Source organism: Curcuma longa, unplaced genomic scaffold (genome assembly GCF_044706935.1).
Source record: "Curcuma longa cultivar G26 ecotype Majalengka, Jawa Barat unplaced genomic scaffold, ITB_CL_G26_1.1 contig_22813, whole genome shotgun sequence".
NCBI classification, from domain to species: Eukaryota; Viridiplantae; Streptophyta; class Magnoliopsida; order Zingiberales; family Zingiberaceae; genus Curcuma; species Curcuma longa.
In genome coordinates this window covers 10,250-35,354 of record NW_027432013.1, presented here as the reverse complement: position 1 = coordinate 35,354, position 25,105 = coordinate 10,250, and the positions used below count along the sequence as shown (strand labels likewise).

The 25,105-nt window shown below is 36.9% G+C and overlaps 3 protein-coding genes across 3 annotated transcripts; 2 read left to right on the top strand and 1 right to left on the bottom strand.

Moving 5' to 3' along the window:
* The first annotated feature begins 4,855 nt into the window (after window positions 1-4,855).
* LOC141817986 (6-phosphogluconate dehydrogenase, decarboxylating 3, chloroplastic-like) lies at window positions 4,856-6,634 on the top strand. The gene has a single exon (XM_074705587.1). It carries the CDS (start codon window positions 4,934-4,936, stop codon window positions 6,422-6,424), a length of 1,491 nt encoding a protein of 496 aa, XP_074561688.1. The 5' UTR covers window positions 4,856-4,933; the 3' UTR covers window positions 6,425-6,634.
* A 2,576-nt stretch (window positions 6,635-9,210) lies between these two features.
* LOC141817987 (uncharacterized) lies at window positions 9,211-10,202 on the top strand. The gene has a single exon (XM_074705588.1). The coding sequence runs from the start codon at window positions 9,265-9,267 to the stop codon at window positions 9,958-9,960; it is 696 nt and encodes a 231-aa protein (XP_074561689.1). The 5' UTR covers window positions 9,211-9,264; the 3' UTR covers window positions 9,961-10,202.
* A 9,761-nt stretch (window positions 10,203-19,963) lies between these two features.
* Window positions 19,964-24,630, bottom strand: LOC141817985 (uncharacterized). Its single transcript, XM_074705586.1, is given in 7 exon segments — window positions 19,964-21,531; window positions 21,609-21,788; window positions 21,874-22,032; window positions 22,106-22,212; window positions 22,215-22,526; window positions 22,611-24,302; window positions 24,439-24,630. Coding segments are annotated over 6 exon segments (2,715 nt in total). The 5' UTR covers window positions 24,295-24,302; window positions 24,439-24,630; the 3' UTR covers window positions 19,964-21,258.
* Window positions 24,631-25,105: the final 475 nt, after the last annotated feature.

Genomic DNA, 25,105 nt, shown 5'->3' with positions numbered 1-25,105 from the left:
CGCCAGTAGTGGATGGCCGGGGGGAGGCATCGAAAGATGTTGGTGGTGACAATGCAGACGAGCTCCACCTGGACTTGCTCAGAGAGGCGCTCAAAACCAGACTAGACAAAGTCGACGAGCACCTCCAGGACCTGCTCAAAGAGGCACTCGGAACTGAACTAGACAAAGTTGACAAGCTCCTCCTGGACCTGCTCAAAGAGGCGCTCGGAATCCAACTAGACAAAGTCGATGAGGTCCTAGAACGCCCACCACTTCGTCTCCCTCTTGTGGGCCCAGCGGAGGGAGAGGGTGTTGAAGAAGTCGAAGACTATAGTGCAAAGCTAGAGCTTGCAGAGGAAGAAGGCTTGGTGCTCTCTGATTGTGATCTTGTCGAATGACGGGAGAACCTTGATATTCAGGCTAGCAGGGGCTATAGTAGGGGATGGCGATGAAGGAAGTGGTGTAGTGATAGTGGTCCGAGATACGTGATTGACAGTCACCGCAGGGGGCTCCTTTGCTTCAAGTTTAGGGGATTTTCGACCTCTAAACTTAATAAATCGGTTCAGTGCGGGGGCTCCTTTGCTTCAAGTTTAGGGGATTTTCGACCTCTAAACTTAATAAATCGGTTCAACATCTTCTCCTCCTCCTCCGTCTCCTTAGCTTCCACGCCCCCTTGAAAAATCTAGCCTAAATTGAAAATCACCACTATCGACGACGACGTCAACAACAACAATGACGGAACGCTTACAAATCAATTACCCGTAAAATCACATAACAATGATGAATTTAACAAATTGGAGAAGAGATTTTCAATCTAGTATTATTAATTTAATTTATTCTGAAAAAAATAATCAAATATCAAATTGATTTAGTTATAAAGAAATCTAAGGTTAAACCAAGGGTAATACAATAAATGTTAAATTAGGTTATACATTAAAACCTCTAAATAAATAAGTTGAACCAAACAACAGTACTAGTTTATATTTTATTATACATAATCTTAGTTATATGATTACTTGGTAATCACATAACTAATGTTATATATGATAACTGCTATATTTGAGAGGTGTTGTAAGACAATCGTTTTATGGTTATATTATTTATTGTATAAATAGAAATTCATTATTTGAGTGCACATTCTCTAGGTCTTTAATTATATCTTAAACTTATTTATTGAATGTCCGTAATATGATTTATAGCGTGAGAGAATTTGTGATCGGATCACAACTAGTGAGCATCTCTATATGTGCAATTATGAATGTATTGAAATTATCCTTAGTCGAGGAATTAATAAGCACAAACATCATCGATTCTGTTGAGACTAGCACGTTTTAAACTCCTTGGTTTACCAGGCAATCGATCTCACTGGCGGGAGACATTAGATGTTGAGAGTTAAACGTGGATGCTAGTTAAAGGTAATTAGTTCATTGGAGTGACATGCCATGAGACTTCATATGGTTCGATACATATGTCAATAAAGGTCTCAATGTAACTTAAATGCGAGTTTCCTTTGATTTGCAATATTCAAGTTACCTTGGTCATGGAAGCTTATACTTTGACATTTTAAGCAAACATCTCTGAGGAGATATGGACCCAGGATGATTGGGTATAATTCAAAGTGCCCAAAGGTGTTTGAATAACCCAGAGAGTATTCACCACTTCTTGAAAAGAGAGATGTATACCCTACGATTGCTTGTTAGGATTGTTACTGAAAGTCTTTGGCCAAAAATCACATGTCACTCTTGGACACATGTACAAGTAACTTGAATCCATAGGACAAGAAAGCAAGCTTGGGTTAGATCTGACGTAGTCAGCCTAGTGGGAACTAACACATATAGACCAAGTTCTTAACTAAGCGGATATAAAATGGTGAAAGGGATGAGACACGTTTCATGATAGTTGTTGAATGGTTTAAAAATTGTTCTAGAATCAATCATTGATTTTTCAATCAATTGGGAATCATGTTGTACTACTAGGTGTCACTCATGATCATTCTATAATTAATAGTTAATTACGGACGACCAACATAACTGAAAACATATTAGGTCACACACACTACAAGTTCTCTGAAGGACTTAAAATGAGTTTGAGAATTAGATTGTCAAATCGAGAGAAATAAAATTTGGTTAGATTGGACAAAGGCAAAATAATGAACTTCGTCTTATAAAGATGAAATAAATCAAATTGGTTCAGTTTTGATGGAAGAGATTTTGGCAGATTGGAAGCAATGATGGGCTTCTTCTTATGAAAATGAAATAAACAAAACTAGTTTGGTTCAAATTGGAGGTGGTTTGGTTATCGAACCAAACATTTCAGTTTTGAACCAAATTGAACCAACTTGGTTTGGTTCATGATGGAAGATATTTTAGCAAAATCAAAAGTAATGAGGGGTTTCATCTTGTAAAAATGAAACGAACAAAACTGATTTGGATCAAATCGGAGATCGTTTGGTTATTGAACCAAGTGATTTAGTTTTGAACCAAATTAAATCCAATTCGCTACAGTAAACCCTAAAATTCCAGTTTAAGCTGGTCTGAATTTTTTCTCCTGTTTCTTCATTCGGTTCACGCCGGCATGACTTGTTCGCTCGGCCCCGCACATAACTCCTTCTCATGACTCGCGTTTGTCGGCGACGATATTTCCAGTTTCCCTCGCGCAATAAAATTGCGAGGAGCACGATTTTAAACGGTGTTGGCCGCATGGGAGAGGAAGGAAGTTGAGAGAAGCCCTAGCATCGTCGCCTCGTCTTTTCTTCTCCCGATCGATGCGCCGCCCCTGTTCTTGTGCCGTATGCAGAGAGGAGGGACCCGTCGCCAGCCTACCTGCTGTCTCTGGCTGAAGTCATCAAATGTCGAGTATTGAGTCAACCGAGTGCCGAGGCCGAGTGTCGAGTCAACCGAGTGTCACGTCATGGAGTACCAAGTCAACCGAGTGTTGAGGCCGAGTCACTAAGTGCCGAGGTCGAGTGTCGAATCACCAAGTGCCGAGGTCGAGTGTCGAGTCACCAAGTGCCGAGGCCGAGTCACCAAATGCTAAGGCCGATTCACCAAGTGTCGAGGCTGAGTCACCAAATGTCGAGGTTGATTCACCGAGTGCCAAGGCTAAGTCATCGAGTGTTGAGTCACCAAGTGTCGAGCCCAAGTGCCGCGGCCGAGTACCAAGTCATTGAGTGTTGAGTCTGTCGAGTGTCGAGGTTGAGTCACCGAATGCCGAGCCACCGAGTGGCGGGGCAAAGTGTTGAGGCTGAGTGTCTAGTCAGTCGAGTTGTTGAGTACTTAGGAAGTAATCCCGAGTCTGAGTGGCTTTCTGAGTGCTCGAAAATAGAAAAATCGAGGCTTGCATTCAACGTAGATTCCTTAAATAGATTCGTCCCCTCAGGCGGTACTTAGAGGTCAAAACAGATGTCTGTTTCCCAGGATACAATGATAAATCGTAATCACCACCAAGTATAGATCGGTCAAGGTGAACTGAGATTGCACTCGAATACTATTATGGATAGTCTATTGAGCGAAAGATGCACGACAAAGAGACAAAAATGGAGGAACAAAGTGGATAGAATTTTCTTTCTACTTTTCGTTGTATGTTGTCTTCTTTTATGGTCACAACCTCCTTATATAAGAGCTCAGATTCGAAGCAACAATCAATGACCGATTAATGATCATTTATTGCTTTTACTCGTTGACATCAAAATATTAGCCATCAACTACTAATGGTCAACCATTTCATTCGATCAATTACCGATTCATTATTAATCATCGATTAATGCATTCGTTACATACTTAAGTAGTCCACATAACAAATTCAAATGGCAAAATATTAGTTTATGTACTTCGATAAATTTTGTCATTATCGATCTATATTCGACGAATATAAATCGTATTTGCATATGAGTCAACTAAGATTAATGCAATTCAAACTTTGAATTTGCACCCTTATGCACACACATGCGGGAGACTCTCTCTTATAGTGAGGGGATGTCTTCCGATTAGACCAAATCTTATTTATTTCCATTTAAATTTTCAAGTAGGCTAAATATAAATTACAGTTGATCACAACGGAGGAGGGTATTACTCGACTTTGTCGAGATTCGAACCCTCTCTTCTATAAGTCTGCTTCGTCGAAACTAACTCAGGCCAAATCATTGCATCCACAAAAGTATCATGTTTTTCATGTGCCTTTTAATTAATCAATTAGACACCTTGTTTGTTTACCAACAGCAACTCGAAAGAAGCTATTTATTAAGTCAAAGGCAGTAAACGATTTGACCTGCCAAAGTATCGGGATCGACACGGTGTTTTCCAAAATTGATTTTGGTCAAAAATTCAACTGTTCATCGAATCTAACTTAAATTAGTACTTTATCTTTCTATTACATGTTTGCGTTTTAGCCCGTCTAAAAAGGCAATTCAGAAAGCACTACCCCTGCAGCTCCTCTTTGAAATCACCACACCGATTAAATAATGATTTAAAATAAATTTTTGCTCTCTATTTTCTTTATTATTAAAAGACCATTTAAAAATTATTAAAAAGATATTTTATTCTAATTATTCTTCTAATTAAAATTATTTCTTTTTATTAAATTGATATAATATTATTATACTAATTTTAATTACAATTTCTCCAATGTAAAAATTATTTTAATATTAATTCAAACTATTCTATAATTATTTTAATAATTTAGAGAAGAAATCCTCAATAATTTTTGCGCTTTATTTTAATCTATTAAATATTTGCCTTTTTCCCCATCCGAAGAGACAATTTAGAAAACAGCCGTCCGCTGTTCGCTGTTTGGACGAATCGGCATCGGGCACGTCTTCCCCTTCGCTTAGCTATTTAAAGCCTTCTTCCCCTTGCCCCGATCCACCGACTCTTCTTCTTCTTCTTCTCGCGCAGCTCCGCCCTCCTCCTTCCAACCCTAGCCCTAAATCGGAGCCACTCGCGGCGAGGAGGAGCAGATGGCGGTGGAGTCGGCGGCGCTCTCGCGGATCGGCCTCGCGGGGCTGGCGGTGATGGGCCAGAACCTGGCCCTCAACGTCGCCGAGAAGGGATTCCCCATCTCCGTCTACAACCGCACCGCTGCCAAGGTCGACGAGACCGTCGCCCGCGCTGCCTCCGAGGGGGGCCTCCCTCTCTTCGGACACCGGTCGCCCCAGGACTTCGTGCTGTCCATTAGCCGGCCCCGCTCCATCGTCATCCTCGTCAAGGCCGGCGCCCCCGTCGACCAGACCATCGATGCGCTTTCCCGCTACCTGGAGCCCGGCGACGCCATCATCGACGGAGGTAACGAGTGGTACGAGAACACGGAGCGCCGCATCCGCGAGGCCTCTGCCCGCGGCTTGCTCTACCTTGGGATGGGCGTCTCCGGTGGCGAGGACGGCGCCCGCAATGGCCCCTCTCTCATGCCCGGTGGTGCTCACCAGGCCTACAGCAACGTCGAGGATATCCTCACCCGTGTAGCCGCCCAGGTCGATGACGGACCCTGTGTCACCTTCGTCGGGGAGGGCGGCGCTGGGAACTTCGTCAAGATGGTTCACAACGGCATTGAGTACGGTGATATGCAGCTGATTGCTGAGGCCTACGACGTACTCAGGATTGTTGGCGGGCTGTCTAATGCCGAGCTTGCTGAGACCTTTGCCGAATGGAACCGTGGCGAGCTTGAAAGCTTCCTTATCGAGATCACTGCTGATATCTTTGGCGTCCATGATGAGCATGGGGATGGAGAACTCGTCGACAAGATCCTGGACAAAACTGGGATGAAGGGGACTGGTAAATGGACGGTCCAGCAGGCAGCCGAGCTCTCAGTTGCCGCCCCGACCATAGCTGCTTCACTTGACTCCAGGTACCTTAGCGGGCTTAAGGAGGAGAGAGAAGCTGCTGCCAAGACTCTAGAGCAAGCTGGAATAAACAGTGATGATTATTCCACAGTGCGATCCGTGGATAAAAAGCGCTTGATTGATGATGTACGACAAGCCCTCTACGCTTCTAAGATCTGTAGCTATGCTCAAGGTATGAACTTGCTCAGATCTAAGAGTGCGGAGAAGGGCTGGAACCTCAATCTTGGGGAACTAGCTAGGATTTGGAAGGGAGGGTGCATTATAAGAGCCAGATTCTTGGATAGGATTAAGCAGGCTTATGAGCGCAATCGGGGACTTGCAAATTTGATTGTTGATCCAGAGTTTGCAAGGGAGATGGTACAGCGACAGGCAGCATGGAGGAGGGTCGTCGGACTTGCAATTGAGGCAGGTATCAGCACCCCAGGTATGTGTGCCAGCCTTGCTTACTTTGATACATATCGACGGGCAAGGTTGCCTGCAAACCTGGTGCAGGCGCAAAGGGACTATTTTGGGGCGCACACCTATGAACGGGTTGACCGCCCAGGATCATTCCACACGGAGTGGTCTAAGATTGCAAAGCAGAGCAAGGTCGGTTCTGGAATCCTTAACTGAGGGATTTAGCTGTGATGATAATACCCCATTTGAGAAGCAAGTTCATCGTTGGTTTTTCTCATTCTATTCGGACATAATAAATATTCATCTTTTGAAATATGCCTCTAAGGAACATATTTTTAGTTATGATAGTTGTATCCGTCAGCGTGGTCTTGATCAAACAATGCTATTTGATTTTCTACTGAAATTTGATACGTTGTTTGTTCTGAATTTTCTTATTCTATCACTTTACTTGTTATGTTCTGTTTGCTTTGGGAAATTGAGCTTGTGGGAACTCTTGTCTACTGATGACATTTGTTGATCATTGTTAGATAAGTGCCTAGCCTTTAGAATCTTAACCAGTTGAATTTGATAGTACATGTTAAAAGGTTATGGTTTTTCCCTATAGGTGTTTTCCAAATGTTCATAACTTCAGAGATCCCTATAGTTGTATTGCTTCAGTTCTTTAATCATTGGCTCAATCTTACCAAAAGTAGTATCTAGCTGTATACCTTGAATTTTAGATTTAATGAAATTTTCTGTTTTATACTCCTCACATGTTATTTTTGACTTGAACACTTTTCATTTCTTATGCCTTTACAAATTGTTATTTGTTTTTCTTTTGTTATTTGAATTTCCACAAAGATAATAGTGTAGCTTACTTATGAACAGAACTTAGATGCATTGTAACTCTACTTAGGTTGCAACAAGTGACTTGTTCTCTTTCATTCTTTTTTTCCCCAATATAGAGAGACTCTGAAATATTGGCTTAAGAACTCAGTCAGCAGCATAGGTTTCCCTAAATTATAAAATGTATCTGATAGAATTCACTTATCTTTATTATTTTGCAACATAGATGAAATTTCTTCTTAAGAGGACTAACAACAAGAACTTCTTTTGCAACAATGAGATACATAATGATGAAATTGCTTCAGAAAAGTGATCTAATGTAAAACCAGAAGCTTATTCTTTGTTCTGCAGTCAGGAGTTTAGATGATTAACCTTGGTGCAATAAAAACTTAGTCATGCTTCCATTGTTTTAGGTGGCTATATCAAACCAACTGTAGCAAATGCTGTCATAACAGCTTGAGTTCCTTGTTAGATCAGAATGGGGCAAGGAATGGCATAAAAAATGAAATCAGGGACACCGGCTGGGTGTCGATGTACCTTTGGGTAAAAGAATAAACCATCAACTGTTGGCTCTGTATTGAAAGGTCATATATTGTCTGACACGATTGGCATTATGGCAAATGCCTGATATATGGAACCAAGAATCCCTCCTTGGTTATTATGAATAATTAATATCCATAATAGAATATGAAAACATCATGCTAATTGTATCTTGATACTCAAAAATACATTTTTACAACGCGAACTGTGCTCTTCTATGTATCTTAATTTTAATCTGTAAAAGTATATCAACCAGTTGATCTCAAATATAGAGACTAGAGGAACCCAATTTCTTGTCCTTGAAATGCCCTGCTAGTCTTTTGCAAGCCTAAATAACTTGTATTGTTGTTGTTTAGTGGGGATCTGTATGCATGTAGTTTCTTATTGGAGATATTACGTTCTTTATCCTCCACTGCTCTTGTTTCCTAAACTCTTCTTGAAGGCATCACCATGTAGGCATATGCATTATTCTTATGTTATTGACTTGCTTGAGAGAAATCTGCCCTTTGCTATTCTTTTCATTTGACTATTTATACTTGCTGATGAATTCTAAGTAATGTAGAATCGCCAAACTGTAGAGTTCTCAAAGATTGATTTTTTTTCCTTCTGTTTCTTTTATGCATTTGAAATTGTTGAGTTCAGTTCCATCTCACCTTTTCTTCTGCTGTTTGAGTTGAGCCTCATCATTGATGCCTTAATTGATAAAAGTAAAATGTTAGAATAACTTATCATGATTGTGAATAGGGTTCCTGTTCTGATATATTTGCTACCTTTATTGATGTCTTGAGTATCTAGAATCATGTGTAGTTATGAATTTGTAATGCTAGCCAGAATCATAACTCAATATTATGATGTAGGCATAGAAATTGACTTATTAAAGTTTTTTTTAGGAAAGCTCACTTCAAAATTACACTTTACATGCATATGTGAACTGAGCAACTTAGGGCCCTTATAATGGAAAATGCCCAAACTGGGCAAACTCTCAAACAATAAAAATAAATAAAAATAGGAAGTAGATTTGCATATTATTTTGTAATCTTTATATGCAAGCTGTAGAAATTTTTATGGTGTTGCCATGAAGCTAGGAATCTAAAGGGGTCATGCCCCAAGTTGAGTTATTGCTTGGAAGCACCTAAAATGGCAATGGGTGACAATTGAAGCATATTTTTGAGTATTTTGGTCCTAGCTTGGTTGAATGATAGGTGAGTCTTGGTTTGTCCATGGGATGAAGCACCAGTTTCTAACTTTGGTTGCGTGGATGATCTAGGATTTGTGAGTTGTGATAGTTTACGTGGGATCGGATCGATCATCTACGGGATTAGTCGGATAGTAAGAGTTCGATATAATTTATGTTGTCTAATAAATGTTATTCTTGAATGATTTCTTGATTTTAATCAATTTAGGCTCATTAAATTTTGAACATTAGTATGGCAAATTGTAAATAATTTAAGGGAACTAAATTGATTTTGAATATCTAAACTTATTTGGGAAATTTATTTTATGCGGCATTGTGAGGATATTAAAAGTACAGGGTTTATTTTAAAAAAAATAAACATATACGGAGGTCACCGGCAATAGGCAGTCAACGCTCGGTCCAATCTCCTCTATAAATGAGCTTCCGATCCGACTCAGCTCTTCTTCCTTATTCGCTAAGCTAAAATCGAAAGTATCGCTTTTTTAAGCGAGCAGAGATGAAGGGGAAGGGGAAGGGCAAGATCCATCCGTCGCCGGCGCCGGCGCCGTCGACGGATGCGGGCGAAGATCAGGGAGTCGAGTTGCTATCCGTGTTCGCCCTCCTCCCCGTGGCGATCCTCGCCCTCACGGCGGCGCTGAGCGACGAAGACAAGGAGGTGCTCGCCTACCTCCTCACTCAGTCGATCGAGGGTTCGCCGGATGGGAAATGGAATCACCGGGAGCCGGGGAAAGGCCAGCACCGCCCGACTTACGGCTGCGGATGCTTCGACTGCTACACCACCTACTGGTCGCGCTGGGATCGGTCTCCCCAGCACGAGTTGATCCACCAAGTCATCGAGGCCTTCGAGGAGCACCTCTCGAGCTCGGAGAGTAAGGGAGACACCAGCTCGAAGAAGAAGGGCGGCGCCAAATCGAGGGGTCGGCGGAAGAAGCATAAGTCGGCAGAGAAGGGTCGGGAGAAGGCGGAAAAGAAGGAGACGAGTAAAGATTCCGATTCGGAGATGAAGGAAGAAGCGGAGAACTTCGTGGAAGAGGAGGCTCCGGCGGGAGCGGTGGACGCCGAGGCAGAGGCGACCAGCACCACCGGCGGGCGGCGGCGGAGCTGGGCGGACGCGATTGGGATCTATAACTGGCGTCTATGGGGATTTTGGGGGTCCGGAAACCAAAAACTAGCCGGAGAAAAAGAGGAATAATTAGGAGAATCACTGGTATTTCTCTATCATTATCTTGTAAATTTGTCTCACTAATCCTTGTTGTAGGTGATTGATTTCTGCTTAGGCCTTTCAATTCTCGAATCATGTACTTTATGGTTGTCTATTACTCGTATCCCCAGTAGATAATCACCTACAAATTCCTAACTTTGAGTTCTTGCCTCAGCTTATTGTGCTTGGTAGTTTCTTCCTATGCATGCAGTGATGATATCAATGTTTGGTAAGAGTGGTTGCTTGGTCTTCATTTGATGTTGTCCCATCTGAATTAGTCCACTTCAGTGGAAATCAATGCAACTGCATTGTTGATGGAGTAGGATTGATTTGTGTATATAATAGTTAGGAGAGGTGAGTTTAGTGTGCAAGGGCTTACCAGTGATCTTTCTGAACTCTATATTCTATGATTATGAAATTGAACCAAGTGGACTAAACTAGGCTTGTAATTTGTCCTGAATGAGATTACTCCTTAGGTGGTGGTTTGAGATAGGATAGAGAAATTAATTAGTGAGGTAAGATTAGGGATCTTCATATATTATATGCTTGTTGAAATTGAACCAAGTGGACTAAACTAGGCTTGTCATTTGTCCTGAATGAGATTACTCCTTAGGTGGTGACTTGAGATAGGATACAGAAATTAATTAGTGAGGTAAGATCAGGGTTCTTCATATATTATATGCTTGTTGAAATTGAACCAAGTGGACTAAACTAGGCTTGTCATTTGTCCTGAATGAGATTACTCCTTAGGTGGTGACTTGAGATAGGATACAGAAATTAATTAGTGAGGTAAGATCAGGGATGTCTTGGAACTACATATATTATATGCTTGTTGAAATTGAACCAAGTGGACTAAACTAGGCTTGTCATTTGTCCTGAATGAGATTATTCCTTAGGTGGTGACTTGAGATAGGATACAGAAATTAATTAGTGAGGTAAGATCAGGGACATCTTGGAACTACATATATTATATACTTGTTGAAATTGAACCAAGTGGCACTAAACTGGGCTTGTAATTTGTCCTGAATGATTACTCAGGTGGTGGCTTGAGATAGGATGGAGAAATTAATTAGTGAGGTGTGGTCAGGGATATCTTGGAACTACATTTCATATGCTTATTGAATTTGATCCAAGTTGGACTAAACAAGGGATGGCAGTTGTCTTGAATGTCTACTCATTAGGTGGATATGAACTTGAAGGAAATTATATTGGACTGAAAAAACTTGCGATTGTTTTAGTTTCAGATAGGATATGAACTTATCAGTTGGTCTTCTTGAATCAGAAAGTAGTAACAAATTCATTGGAAAGACAGAATAAAAGCAAAATGATGCTTCTTTAATGCTTGTCAGTCAGTAATTCCAGAATCTTAATATGTCAGTATAAGTTTAATGCAGTAATTAATGCTTTCGGACAATACCTGTCAATGGTTGTTGGAACTTTTCACTGATTATATTTCTTATGGCTAGTGCAATAAATGATCTACCTGATGTGTTCACTCTTGTTTAATAAGATAATTTAGTCAAATTAAGATGAGCCTAAAATAAACTAAATTATTAAAATAGTTGTTCCAGCCATTTAAGATGTTATTTGAGCTTGTTTACATTTTTTTAACTTGTGGTTGGTGAACTTGTAATATATTATAAAGTTGTTTGTTTGTTTAAATTTTAATAAAAGTTTGTTGATGAATATAGTTTTCAAGCCTTGTGAATATTATTAAGTTGCTCCTGAGGTATAATTGAGTTAGTTAGTGCGGCACAGACTTGTTGAAGTGAATATTATTGATTTTATTACCTATTGTAACTTGATCGAACATAAATAAATTCTTGCTCATACAACTCTACTCATCGCATCTTTTTCTACCCTTGTTAGAGGTTTCGCATCAAGTTCATACAACTACATGTGCATCAAGTGTGCCAAATTGTTAGGATAAACACCCAAAGGAATTGAAAAGGACCTCATAGTTTTCATATCCTCCATAATTCTTATCTAGTGGATATGGGTGTATCTCTTTGGCCCTTTCTTCTTATCTTGTCGCTATATTCCCCGTAACCGGGACCGGTTTAGTTGAGCGGATGGAGAGGAAAAGAAAAGGAAGACAATGCGGGAAGATAGGCGAAGAGAAGAGGAGTTAAAAATGGGAATATTTTGGTTAAGGGGTCAAAAACTAGTTTTCAAATAATAATTCTATGGAGACTATTATTAACAATTAATATAATCTAGGGTTTATGTTACTAGGGAACACAAAATAAATAACTAGTGTTAGGTAAATCAAGATCCTCCTAGCTAGAGAAAATCTCAAAAAATTTTATTACACCCTTAAATTTGAGAATTTGCAAATGTAGATAAAGTTTCACTTTGTTTCAATGGCAAATAGCAAAGGAACCTTTGCATTGCCAAATCGTAAGTACCTCCTTTTTCAAAATCTCCATAAAGTTTTAAAATTTTCAATTGCTCTTAGATTTCTAACTTGTTGCTTTCAAGGAAGATTTGAGGCCTATAAAGTAAATCATATTATCTAAAAATAGTTTTCAAAAATGATTTTGCTTAGTTATTATTTTAAGATTGAAGCGGAGTTTTTGTATAACGGTAAAGTTGTTGTCATATGATTTTATAGACACGGATTCAAAATGCGAAAATAATCTATTATAATGTAGGATAAAGCTGTTTAGAATTACGAACGCCATCAACGATCGACGGAGTCTGGACAAGTGGGATCAGACAACGTCGATGGCGAGAGAGCTCGCTTGAGGTGCAATAAATAGCGGAGGACTTCGGCCGTCGTGATCTAATTCATGCCTTATGTCTCCTTCATCCACCTCTACTTGTTTATATTCAAATTTTCAACAATTTTCCCCTCCGACCATTCGTTCAATGTCGAGTTTGGGCATGTTCCAGTCAAGGCTTGAAGATGCAACTCTACTTTCCAAATCAGAAGGCATGTTAATTAGTTGATTTAACATCAACTTCTTCCCTCTTTTTAACAAGCTAAGTAAGTTAAGCAACAACAACAACAATCAAGTTTTTATCCCATTAAGTAAAGTCGGTTGAGACGATGAACTATACTGATTACTCGCTTACTATCTATGCTTCTCACAACTACATGGCATACATACTTCTACTTAATTTATCCTAGTTGAGACTTTGTAGAGCGAGCAATTGAATGCCAAATTCAGCAAATGTGTCGTTTGGTTGTCGAGTAGTGATTTCTTTGCCATATCATGTCTAGAGATGGCATCATTGCCATATCTTGACTAGCTAACTTTCCTAATATTTGTATTTAACATATGGCTTGTCGCAAACTCCATGGTGTTTTGTCCTAAATGAAATTGTTAATGAGAGTTGGTTGTATTCTTCAATCATTGCGACAATATCTAGTTTCACAATATGATTAACTACATTTTATATGTTTCGTATGTGTTTACTTTGCTCGGTATATGGTTGAATTAGTTATTACGGGGTAAACTTGCTAAAGTGAGCAAGAGTCGAATCTTAATGAAGTCGAGACAATGCCCTCCTCCATAGTAGTCAACTGTAGTTTCTCGATTTAATTTACCTCCTCACAAATGATCGTGGGGCCGCTAGAGTAGCGGATTTCATCTTTTGCTGAAGTATGTATTTACTTTCTTTGGATAGTCATTTGTAAATAAATGAAATTTTCAAATTACAATAAGAGATAACTAAGAGTGAATCAAACAAAATAACATAAAAATATTGATATTTAAATTTGAATTAAAAATATATATATGATATTCCAATTCAAAAATATAAATGATCGTGATTCAAGCTCAATTCAAAATGAAATTCGAGCTCCACTTTGACTCGAATTATTCAAAATGTTGATTCAAATAAAATTAAATTGTAGTTGAAAATGATTTAAATTTGAATTATTCGAATTTAAAATTGAGCATATTTATATTATAATTATGAAAAAAATAAATAGAGCTCATCTCTCAAATGATTCATGAATAATTAAATAAAATATTATGACTTAAATTTGATAATTTCAAATACAAATTAAATATTTTTAACAAAAAGCTCACCAACAAACTTGATTTGTTTGCACCTCTAGAGATAATAGAAGGCAAGAAAAAGAAGGGTAGAAGAGAAGGCAATCAAAAACCAAAGGAAGAGGAAGAGAGAATTTACTTATTTAGTTATTTTCCTTTCCCATCTAAAAAAGTTATCTCCTTTTTCTTCCTTCTAAAATTCATTTGGATATAAAAATTAGGTTCATTACTTGAGAAAATTAAGATTTTGCTTGTTTCATATAAAATATTTTTTAAATATATTTTTTTAATTTTGTAGTATTTAATGTGATGTAATATCAGGAGAAATAAAAAATACATATCGGTAAATAAATAAATAAGGGAATTTAGTTTTAAAAGAAAATAACTTTAACATAAGTTTTTTTTTATCTCGCCCATTTACTATCTTCTGGTCTCCCTCTTTTGTCCTTATCTATGAGTATTTTTAAAGGTGTCAAAAAAAAATGAATTGGATTTGTCAATCTGAATCGAATTAAAAAATTTTGAATTAGAGTTTCGAGTTTTACGATTCAGATCAAATCGGATTGGATCTGAAGTTGATTTGAAAAAAAATTCAAATTTGAATTAAGTTTGAGTTTCATTCAAGTTGACTTGAGTTAATTTAAATTAGAGTTTTAGAATTTACTTGATATTTTTCATGGCGACTTTATCGAATTGGTGGATCGAGTTCATTTCTTATATAGTTTGGACAATTAAACTTTTAAATTCATTTTGAATTAGTTGAAATAGTTTGGACAATTCGATCTATTTGAGTTGATCGGATTAGTCAGATTATTCAAGTTGATTATAATTTCAGATTTGGATTAAATTTTTTTTATAATATCTTTGTTTCAATTCGGTCTGAATCTATTCGATTTATTCAGATGGACACCCTGATCTTATTAGTGAGTCCGGAATATTATCTGTGAGCCCACTTAGATACTATAGACACACCGAATCATTTAGCCCATCACATATATGTCAATTTAACTTTAATATTAGAAAGATAAAATAATTTTCTATTAAAATATTTAAAATAAATTTATTTATTTATTTCAAACTACATCATTAATATTATTAAAATATTATAAATATTTTTAAATGAAAAGTTATATATTTTAAAATTAAAAAATTTAAAATAAATACGAATGAACCGACAATTGAACCGGGTCAACTCTTAGAACTGTCGTTTGCCAATTTATTTGGGGTTAATTCTTAGAGACTGTCCGATTACAAGTCGAACCGGGTTAACAAATAATCAACTCGTTGACCTAATTAAAGTTTCTAGTTGGAATCAGACCTGACTTGTGAATCAGGTCTGCCTATTTAGCTTGCTCAAACTCTGAGACTTGCTCGATCGACTATCCTACACGATCGAGGAGCCTAAATAATCATACATTTTTTTCTAAAAGAAAACCATAACATACTTAGCCGATAAGCAAAGAGCTCGAGATCAACAAAACCACTAAAACCTCCTTTCCAAAACAAAGTCTAACCTACTCTCGATCGATTAATGACCATTCGACATGTGTACGATGAACTAGTTAAAACTCTAATTAATTGCTCCATAATGAAAAAGCGATCAAAGGAGACAACGAACTATATATGTTGTTCACTTCATCCGTCCATTAATTAAAACAATTAATCAATGTCTTTTAGTTTGATGCCATGCACCTCTTCCCTTAAAGTAGAGTTGTTGCACTCATTATTGAACCCTAAAAGTCTTCCTTTAAGATTAGTTTATCATTAAGGCTAATTGTCTTCTTACTTAATAGTTAAAAGGAATCGATTCCAAAGCTTCAAAATCACTAAAAATCATTGGAGAGAGGAAATGATACAAAAGTATTGCTTGGCACAGATCTCGAAGTCAACTAAACACATAAAAGAAGGGGAAAAAATAATTAATGAAAAGATAAGAAAATATTATGCACTGATCCTAGTTTATTCGGGGTTCTTGGTAAAAATTAAAAGTACACTCTTTTTTTTATTGAAATCGTCAAAGGGTTGCTATTTTTTAATACGTCCCATCTTACATATCAATACAATTTTAACTGTTATAGTATAAATATTAATAATAATGTGTTATAGCAAATTTTATTGAAATTTGATCCTTATCTATTTTAATAAGTACTTTGTCCCACAGTAACTAACTTAATCATGCTCCGAGGACACATTGTAACAACTACAATTCATAGCTTTTATAATATGATGAATATTTTATTGGAATGCAATCAAAATCCCATATTAAAAATACATGGAAAAGATTATGAATTTATAAGATGGAAGATATCTCCATTAGTATGAAGCTTTTTGGGTTGAGCCCAAAAATAAAAACATAAGAGCTTAGATTTAAAATGGACAATATCATATCATTGTGGAGATATTTTGATTCTATCGGTACTAACAAGTGGTATCAGAGTCATGGTCTATGTAGAGTCATATGTGGACCCTCAGGTAAAACGAAGGAGGTAGGGGAGATCCGGACCATGAGGATAATGGTAAGGGACTCTTGAAGGAATTCGAACCCAGACCATGAGAATAATGATAGGGGCCTCCTGAGGGAGTTTGGACTCAGATCATAAAGATAATGGTAGGGGGCTCCTGAGAGAGTTCGGATTCGGACCATAAGAAAAATAATGGTAGAAAGGCGAAGGGAGAATTAATGATATACAATCAAAATTCTATATTAGAAATACATAAAATTATAACTCATAATTATAATATATTGTAGCAATTATAATCTCATAATTATTATAATAGGAGTTTCAATTTTCTTTGATGTGAATTATAACTTTTCATTTAAACTATTATTTCATAACTGCTTATAGACAATTAATTATGATTTAAATTACATCATTAATAAGTATTACAATGGTATAATTTATAAATAACAGTTATGAAATTATAAGTATTATAATTATATAATAGTTATAGATGGTATCTACTCTAATAGCATAAATAATAAGAATAATTTTAAAAATTAAAATGTATAAAAATGAAAAGATTCCAATAAAAAATGTCTGTTTTATTTTTGTCCTTCTTTAGTTTTGGTGGGTTCAGTATCACTTTCATGTGTGTTCTAAGTTAATAATTTCTTTTTTAATAATAATAATAATTAATTAGGAAATTTAAAGTTTAATACGGATTTGACCTAATGATATTTTAAGTCAAATCAAAAGAAGAATAACTAACCGACTAATTGGTAACTAATTTTTTAATTGAATACAAAGAAATCGGCGCCTCGGGGAAGTTAAATTATTAATTTGCTTAATTAGTGATTAATTAATTAGAGAAACTTAATTAATTTTATATTAGAGATTATAAAATAAAGGAATCGTGGACGACAAGCCAAATGAGATTATAAATGATTCCACACTTGCAATTCAACGAATGTTTTGATTTTCGGTTCAATAAATCTTATTTATATTCGTTGAATATTTAAAAAATACATAAAATAAATAAATTTAAACACTAATATATTTAATTCATTAAAATAAAGTGTATGAATAAACTTATTCATTAAATTGTATTCATTTATTAGATAAAAAAACTCTAATTCTACTAAACTCAATGTAAAATTTTCGTGAATTGCGGCCCTACCGACTACCTGTAATGAGGTAAATCAAAAAATTACAATTGATCACGATGAAGGAAGATATTGTCTTGGCTTCACCGAGATGCAAACCTTTATCCTTTTTTGTAACTCTACTCCGTTGTAACCAACTCAGTTATGCCTCGAGGATACTTACTTCACTTTCAAATTTCCTAAAGAGTGCATTTGCTTTTCATTTTGTACCTTCCGTCAATCATTGTGATACTCTAAATCCTAAACTCTAATGCTCTCGGGGCATAATTGAGTTAGTTACAACACAATAAAGTTGCTGAAGTAGACAAGATTTAAATTTCATCGAAGTCGAGGTAATGTCCTCCTCCGTCGTGGTCAACTGTATCTTCTTGATTTACCTCTTTATAGATGGTCGTAGGACCGATCGAATTATCGGAAAGTGTAAAATGAAAAATAAATACATTTTTTGAAAAATTTAAAAATTAAATGCGTCTTTTAAAAATTTTACAACTTTAAGTGTGTCCTTTGATGGATTGTTGTAAAATGTTTATTAAATAACTTTGAACAAGTAAGATTGGTTGGACTCATGTACACCCCTATAAAAATATATTCAAAAAAGTTATTATTATTAATTTAGAAAGACCCTATTAAATAGCCATTTATTTTTAAAAATATTTATTAAAAAAGAGGCAAACGTGATTAGGAAAAATTAAATATTTGTCAGGAGTTGTTAGATCTTGACTGGTTGTGCCAATAATTAATTACTTGATTATTTATTTTTATTTTAAAAGTATTTATTTTACTTTATGTTTCTTGCTTAACTATCCACCACCAAGAAATTAATGCCCTATGGCAGACCAAAAGTATACATTCCACAAAACAATAAATAATTTAATATTTGCACCCAAAAAAAATATTTAATCTTAATCCATGTTTCAAGCTTCTTGTCCCATATCATTAAGGAGTTAATTAGTGCTAATCTATGTTTTAAATGGCCGACATCTCCATATTTGTAATTTTATTTTAGAATAATGACAACTACACATTTGGTGTTAAATTTATATTTATAAAAATAAATTAAAGTAATTATATAGTTATCTATTGGATGTCACACTAGTTGTTAGATTTAGCTCTTAATTTATGTTTTAATTAATCAAAAGTACACCTGCCATGAAACTATTTTAGAATTCAAGGTGTTATTTGTTTCTTGTGAGATTTAGATTCAAGGTTTAAAAATAGCAAGTGTAGTTATGTGATAATGTATATTAATTATAAAAAAAAAATCAACTCCTTATTTTTATTACCTATTGTAAAAAAAATCACTATTAAATTTATTACATATTGATTCTTTTTATAAATTCTTTTTACTTATCCCGCTCCTTCCAACCTACTTCCTCTTCTTGAATTCGTCCCTGATGCTAGTGATAGAGTTTAGTCCGACTTTTATTTCAAATTCAACAGTCAACTCGACTAAAGCACTCTAGTCAATTGTCTAGTTGATTGAGCCCAATTAGAGATCAAATAGAGTATGTTTATTGCAAATCAAGTCTTAATCAACTCTCTAATTGGCTTAGTCTGTTAGTTAATTGAAATTCACTTTCAGATGATTAAAATCTTTATAAAAAAATATTATTTCTTGGTTGAGTCTCACATCTAAGTAAAAAAATTTACCTGATCTCGAAATATAAGTCACTTGATTCTCAGAACCCATTTACAAGTTATCATATGCAACTCGACTTTGCCACCGTGATCACCTCTAACTAGGTTGTGTAGTTTATTTCCCTGTATCTATCATCAATCAGTACGCCCTTGATGCTCTTCTTCTTATGGTCCCTTAGATGGCCAACTTCATCCTTCTCCAAACTCCAACATCCTTGAGTTATCGAACTGCCAATTTGGCCATGCTAAGTTTGTTGGGTTGCAAGGGTGCAAACATAGTCTTACATCTAAAACACATGGAAAAAATCATGGATTTAAAAGGATGGAAGATATCTCCATTGGTATGAGGCTTTTTGGGGAGAGCCCAAGAACAAAATCATGAGGGCTTAGGCCCAAAGTGAACAATATTACACCATTATGGAGATATTTTGATTCCATCGGTACTAACAAGTGGTATTAGAGCGAGACCGCTCTTCAACGGACTAACCGCCGAAAGAGTCATGATCCAGATCTAACCATGTAGGTTGAACCTTAAACAAAGGAAGTAGGCGCTCCCGTGTTTGAATCAAGAGAACCAGACACCAGGTAAAAAGTTCTAGTTGCAGCTAGGTAGGAAGTCCTAGTAGGTCGGGTGGACCGAGAGGCAGGAAGTCCTAGTTGTGGTTAGGCAGGAAGTCTTAGTAGGTCGGGTGGATCGAGGGGTAGGACTAATGCATGCATTCACCATAAGAAAGGTCATAAACTGGGCAAATGAACTGAATAAATCTTGTCATTTAGAGATTCAATGTCCATAGGTATGACTTCCCAATGATTTTAAGCATGACATTTGAACATGATTAAATGGAAACAAATGCATTATAAAATAGCTCAGTTTCTCGCTTAACAGCAACTTGGCTTATGGCAACAAATGATAAAAGATGGGTAGAAATACAGTGCACTAAGGGAGGTCAGAAAAAGATCCTGTGAGTAAAACAACCAAAATGGAAACAGTGCAAAAAATTCAGCATCAGTTGAGTCAGCCTTATTGAGCATGCATGATAAATTTCATACGATTAAGTGATGTGCACAAAGAAGTGACATAATCAAGGTTCAGACCAAAGTAGTCATTATTTAAAGCAACACTTAGAATTTATATAGTTGTGATTAAGCTAGCATAAGAATTGCTAATTAATGATTTCCTGGCGTAGATTAACAATGCAAAGAAATTATGAACTTGGAGATGAATTTTTGAATTTTAAGTGTGGACACCAAGTTTTGTGATGAATAAAGATACAAGGCTTTCTATTGAATAAACAAGAAAATTATATAGTGAGTTTTAGTTAAATTTAGAGAAGAAATTACTGAGTCAATACCATCTCTACATCATGACAGACTATCATCACATTGTTGAAGAGATTAAAAGTATGGGCAATTACCTAGATAATCAGAGAACTTTTAGAAATCTCACATTGCACAAACCAAGTTTGCGAAGAAGATACAAGACTTTCTATTGAATAAACAAGAAATTATACAGTGGGTTTAAGTTAAATCTAGAGAAGAAATTACTCAGTCAATACCATCTCTCCATCATCATAGAGAGACTATCATCACTTTGTTGGATATGTTAACATCATATTGTCGGACTAAAAGTATGGGCATCTACATAGATAACCAGAGAACATTAGGAATCTGACATTGCACAATTAACATTTGACTGAAAAATATACAGCAAGAGAAAAACAATCTATGTTGAAAGTCTGAAAACATATGTACTTAGATAAAGGGATCTCACAATAGTTCATCGGTTAGCCACTCATCCAATAAACTCGTATCTTTAAGAAAGAGACCAATTATATAATGGATTAATGGGGAATGGATCATCCTTATATCAATAGCTGTAGGAGTCAAGATATACTTTTGCATTGGAAAATGGAGGTCTCAAATTGTTTGGCCATATTATCATGATAAAGATATATACAATGGATAGAAAAACATGCAGCAAAGAAAAAACAATATCTGTATTTAAAAGATATCTACTAACATATAGAAAAGCAATAATAGTCAGATCATATCACTGCATCTGCTCTTGAAATATCCAGGATTAATTAAATTACAATAAAACAACAGAGAACAGCTTACCCTTTCAGTTAACTTATTTTTGAGTTCTCGCCAATGCCCATATGCTTTCTGGCGAAGAGCATCAGCATCCCTGAATTGTTGTTGAAGACCTCTCAAAATTTGTTGTTCCTCATCATATTTCTTCCTTGCAGCATTTGCATTGGCTTCAGTTCGCAGCACCTTAGTTCTAAGAGAATCCAGTTCCTTCTTCAAAAGCTGCAGGCAAAAAACTAGTTTGTAAGTAAAGATGAAAGGAAAACATTAAAAAGATTACAACAGTTCGACTAAAATACATTAAATTGCTCATCAATCTGTTCCTTTTGGTCAACTGCCTCATTGATTTCAGTACTTGAATATGTTTTTGAAGTGAGTTGGTCACGCTGTTGTCTCAACTGTTTAAGCTCATGAATATACTTCTTTTCTTCTTTCAATGGCATGGTTACATGCTGAAGCTCAAATTCCATTGATTGTATCTGACCAAGAAAACATATAACTGAAGATGAATAAAAAGAAAACTAACAGTTGAAACACCCTCAACCAAGATCACCTGAAACTCACCTTGGAATCAAGTTCCTCAATTGAATGTACATTTTTCAACTTGTTTATCGTTAACTGGAGAGACTCCATCTGCTGGCGTTTAGCAGTAACCACAGCTCTTGCAGCCCGGTCTTCTGCTTTTTCATCTTCAAATTTCTTCCAGAATTCATTACATGTCACCTGAGGATAAAACAGAACAATAAAAAAACTAAATAGAAAAGTAATCTAATGAATCATCAGGATCCTCTGATACCTTCTGCCTCTCAATAGAAACTTTTATAGAATCCCTTCTTTGTGTTTTCTCATTCACTTCTGACTGTGCAGTTTGTATGCTTACCGAAAGTTAGTTGTCGATAAATCTGGAATTTTAACTATGTAACATGCTTGTGGTTTACCAAAATTGGTCGTCACCTTTTCAACAGCTAAATTTGATGCGGTATGATCTTTGACTAGCACCTGACTCTCTTCTAGAACTCCAGATTCTCCATGGACACTATTGCTTCCACCATCGAATGACCTCTCAACTTCATTTGAACTTTCCAAAGAAGTGCTAGATTCTACAGACTCCTTTGAAACAGCAAATTCAGATTCAATGGCATCAACATCATTTACAACTGCATTTTCATTAGTTTCATTTATACAACTACCATTTTCAGCTACATCATGTCTACCTGCTGCACATGTAGTAGCAACATCAGAAAAGAAAATTTCACCTGAATTTATAAATTCTAATGCTAGAACTGTTTTGTTAATTGTACCTGTTGGGCTGGGAACATCTACTGCACTCAACGTGACAGCTTCCTGTTCTGAAGGGCATGCATCTTGGCAGCTAGATAATCCATTGCCAGAATCTGACAGAATCTGGGGAGAAATAGAAATTTCCAGTGACTTGCTCTCAGCAACACAAGATACATCTGAGCTGCAGCAATCTTCTTTCGGATGCAAATCAACGGACCGTTCAACAATCAAAATGTCACCAATGGTGTCACCACTTGTTACAGCTTCATCAACCATGGCACTAATCTCAGGGGCAGGAACATCGGTGTGAGCTTTGGAACATCCACTACTATCTACTGTTTCTAAATTGGTTATACTATTGGCAACTATATGTGTCCTATTTTCTTCTAAACATTCTTCTGAAATAGGATGACCCATATGCTCATGATCAGCAGAATATTCAGAAGGCTGGCTCTCTGTAACCAATCCCTCAAAATTCTGTTCTTTTTGAACTTCAACAGCTGATATCAATTCGTCTTGGTTACTAATACACGTCCTTTGATCCTGAGGCTCCGCAATCAGTTCTACTTCGGTAGCTAACTCTAAAGTTTCTTGCTCTTTATTGTTTGAAACATGAGTTTCAGGAATTACCAGCTTTTCTTGGTCATGCTTTTTTGTTGCTTTAAGCACAGACCCAGACCCCTCTGTCTCCAGCAATAAAACATTTATCTCCCTATATGCTTGGCTAGTATCATCTGTATTCAAAGTGAAAATTTCTTGCTTTTCATCAGCTATGATAACTGTCACCTCTTCCTTCTCATGGTGGGTATTGTTGAGCTCAAGTTCGTTTTTGCTTTCTTGTTTATCATCTTCTACAGAAGATATTTTGGATTCCTTTTCTAGTTGTGTCCCAATACCTAAACTCTCACATTGTTGATTTTCATCATAAACTGATAATTCTAAATTGCCCTGTTTGTCAATTGCTGTAACCAGAGCATTGCTCTCCTTCCCTACTTCAGCAGTTGATTCTTCTTTTACAAAGTCTGCATCCTTGACTAGAATTTCACTTTCTTGTTTTTCTACCTCAACATGCAAGTCTGGCTTAGCAGTTTCTCGACTACTATCATCCTCAACCTGATCCTGACCATTCTCCATGTTCAGCTCCATATTGCCCTCTTCACTGCATGCCTTTTCGTTCACTCCACAGATTCCACTTTTAATGTCTGGTACCTTCTCATCTCGAACCTCATTACCTAGACTTCCCTCGAGTGCTTCACCTATTCCTTCCTTGGCCACTATTCCTGAATCTGATTCGACTCCTTCCTCTTCCGCATCACGATAGGTGGTAATATGTTTGCAATCATCATCCACAGTCACTGCTGCATCTGCAGTGGGATCAGCATTTCCATCGAGATCACCCACTTTCTCAGGAATCAATTCCCCATTTTCTCTTTTCACCTTGATCGGCTCTAGATCTCCTACAGCAACCGGATCTAATTTGACATCCACATCAAGATCCCGCTGCCATGATTCGTCCAAATTACCATTCCCCATCGCGATCAATCCTCCAGTCCAACCACTATCCTTCTCCTCACCAACCAAACAAGCAATGGCATTAGCGTCCCCTGTAACCTTTCGATCACCGTCCTTCCCTAAACCCAGACCAACCGACCCCTCGATTTCGACCCGAGATCCAACACTAAACTCGCTCAAATCCGCCGTCATTGCTCAAGCTACGATAAATTAGCACAGGAATTAGTATAACAACTCTTCAAAAACTAACTCGTAACTGCATCGCTGATAAGCAAATAGTCCAAAGCAAAAAAAAAAATTAAATTAAATTAACCGAGTCAAAAAAAAATAGCAAACCTCTGGAGATCAGGAGCGATCACTCACAGGATCCGCGTCGTTTTAGGAGAAGCGACCTCAAAAAACCACAGCACGGTCACACCAAAAACACCTCGCCGGAGATCCCAATAGTTACCTCAGCCAGATCTCACCCTTCCATCGACAGATCCGAGATCCCGCACTCGTACCTCTCCCACTCGCGCGCGTTCTCCACTCGCTTACCAATGCACGAAGCAACGAGGAAGGCGACGTAGAGAGATGGAAAGATCAAGCGAGACCAAAGCGAGCAAGGAAGGGGTGAGGAATTTAAAACGGGAAGAGCAATCCACGGTTTGTTTGAATAAAACACTGCTATTCCTCGAGGATATTTCGGATCGTCACGTCCCCGTTCCCCGGTTTTGTTTTTTTCCCTAGCCAATGCCTCCAGTAACTTCGCGGTCCCCGCCGCGGGGCCCACTTCGTTACCAGCAAAAAGGGTAAATGGTGAGTTTGGTCGAGTACTTACTATATTAAAAAAAAAAATGATAAATCTCAATCAGTCTCATACTCAATCTCTGAAAGTGATCGGTTCGATCTTATGAAAATTTCCACCGATCATCAGAATAAATTGGGAAGCGCATACGACGACCAATCCAGATGCCCAACTAGTACTTACGATACGATGGAATCGATTTATTCTTACGATATA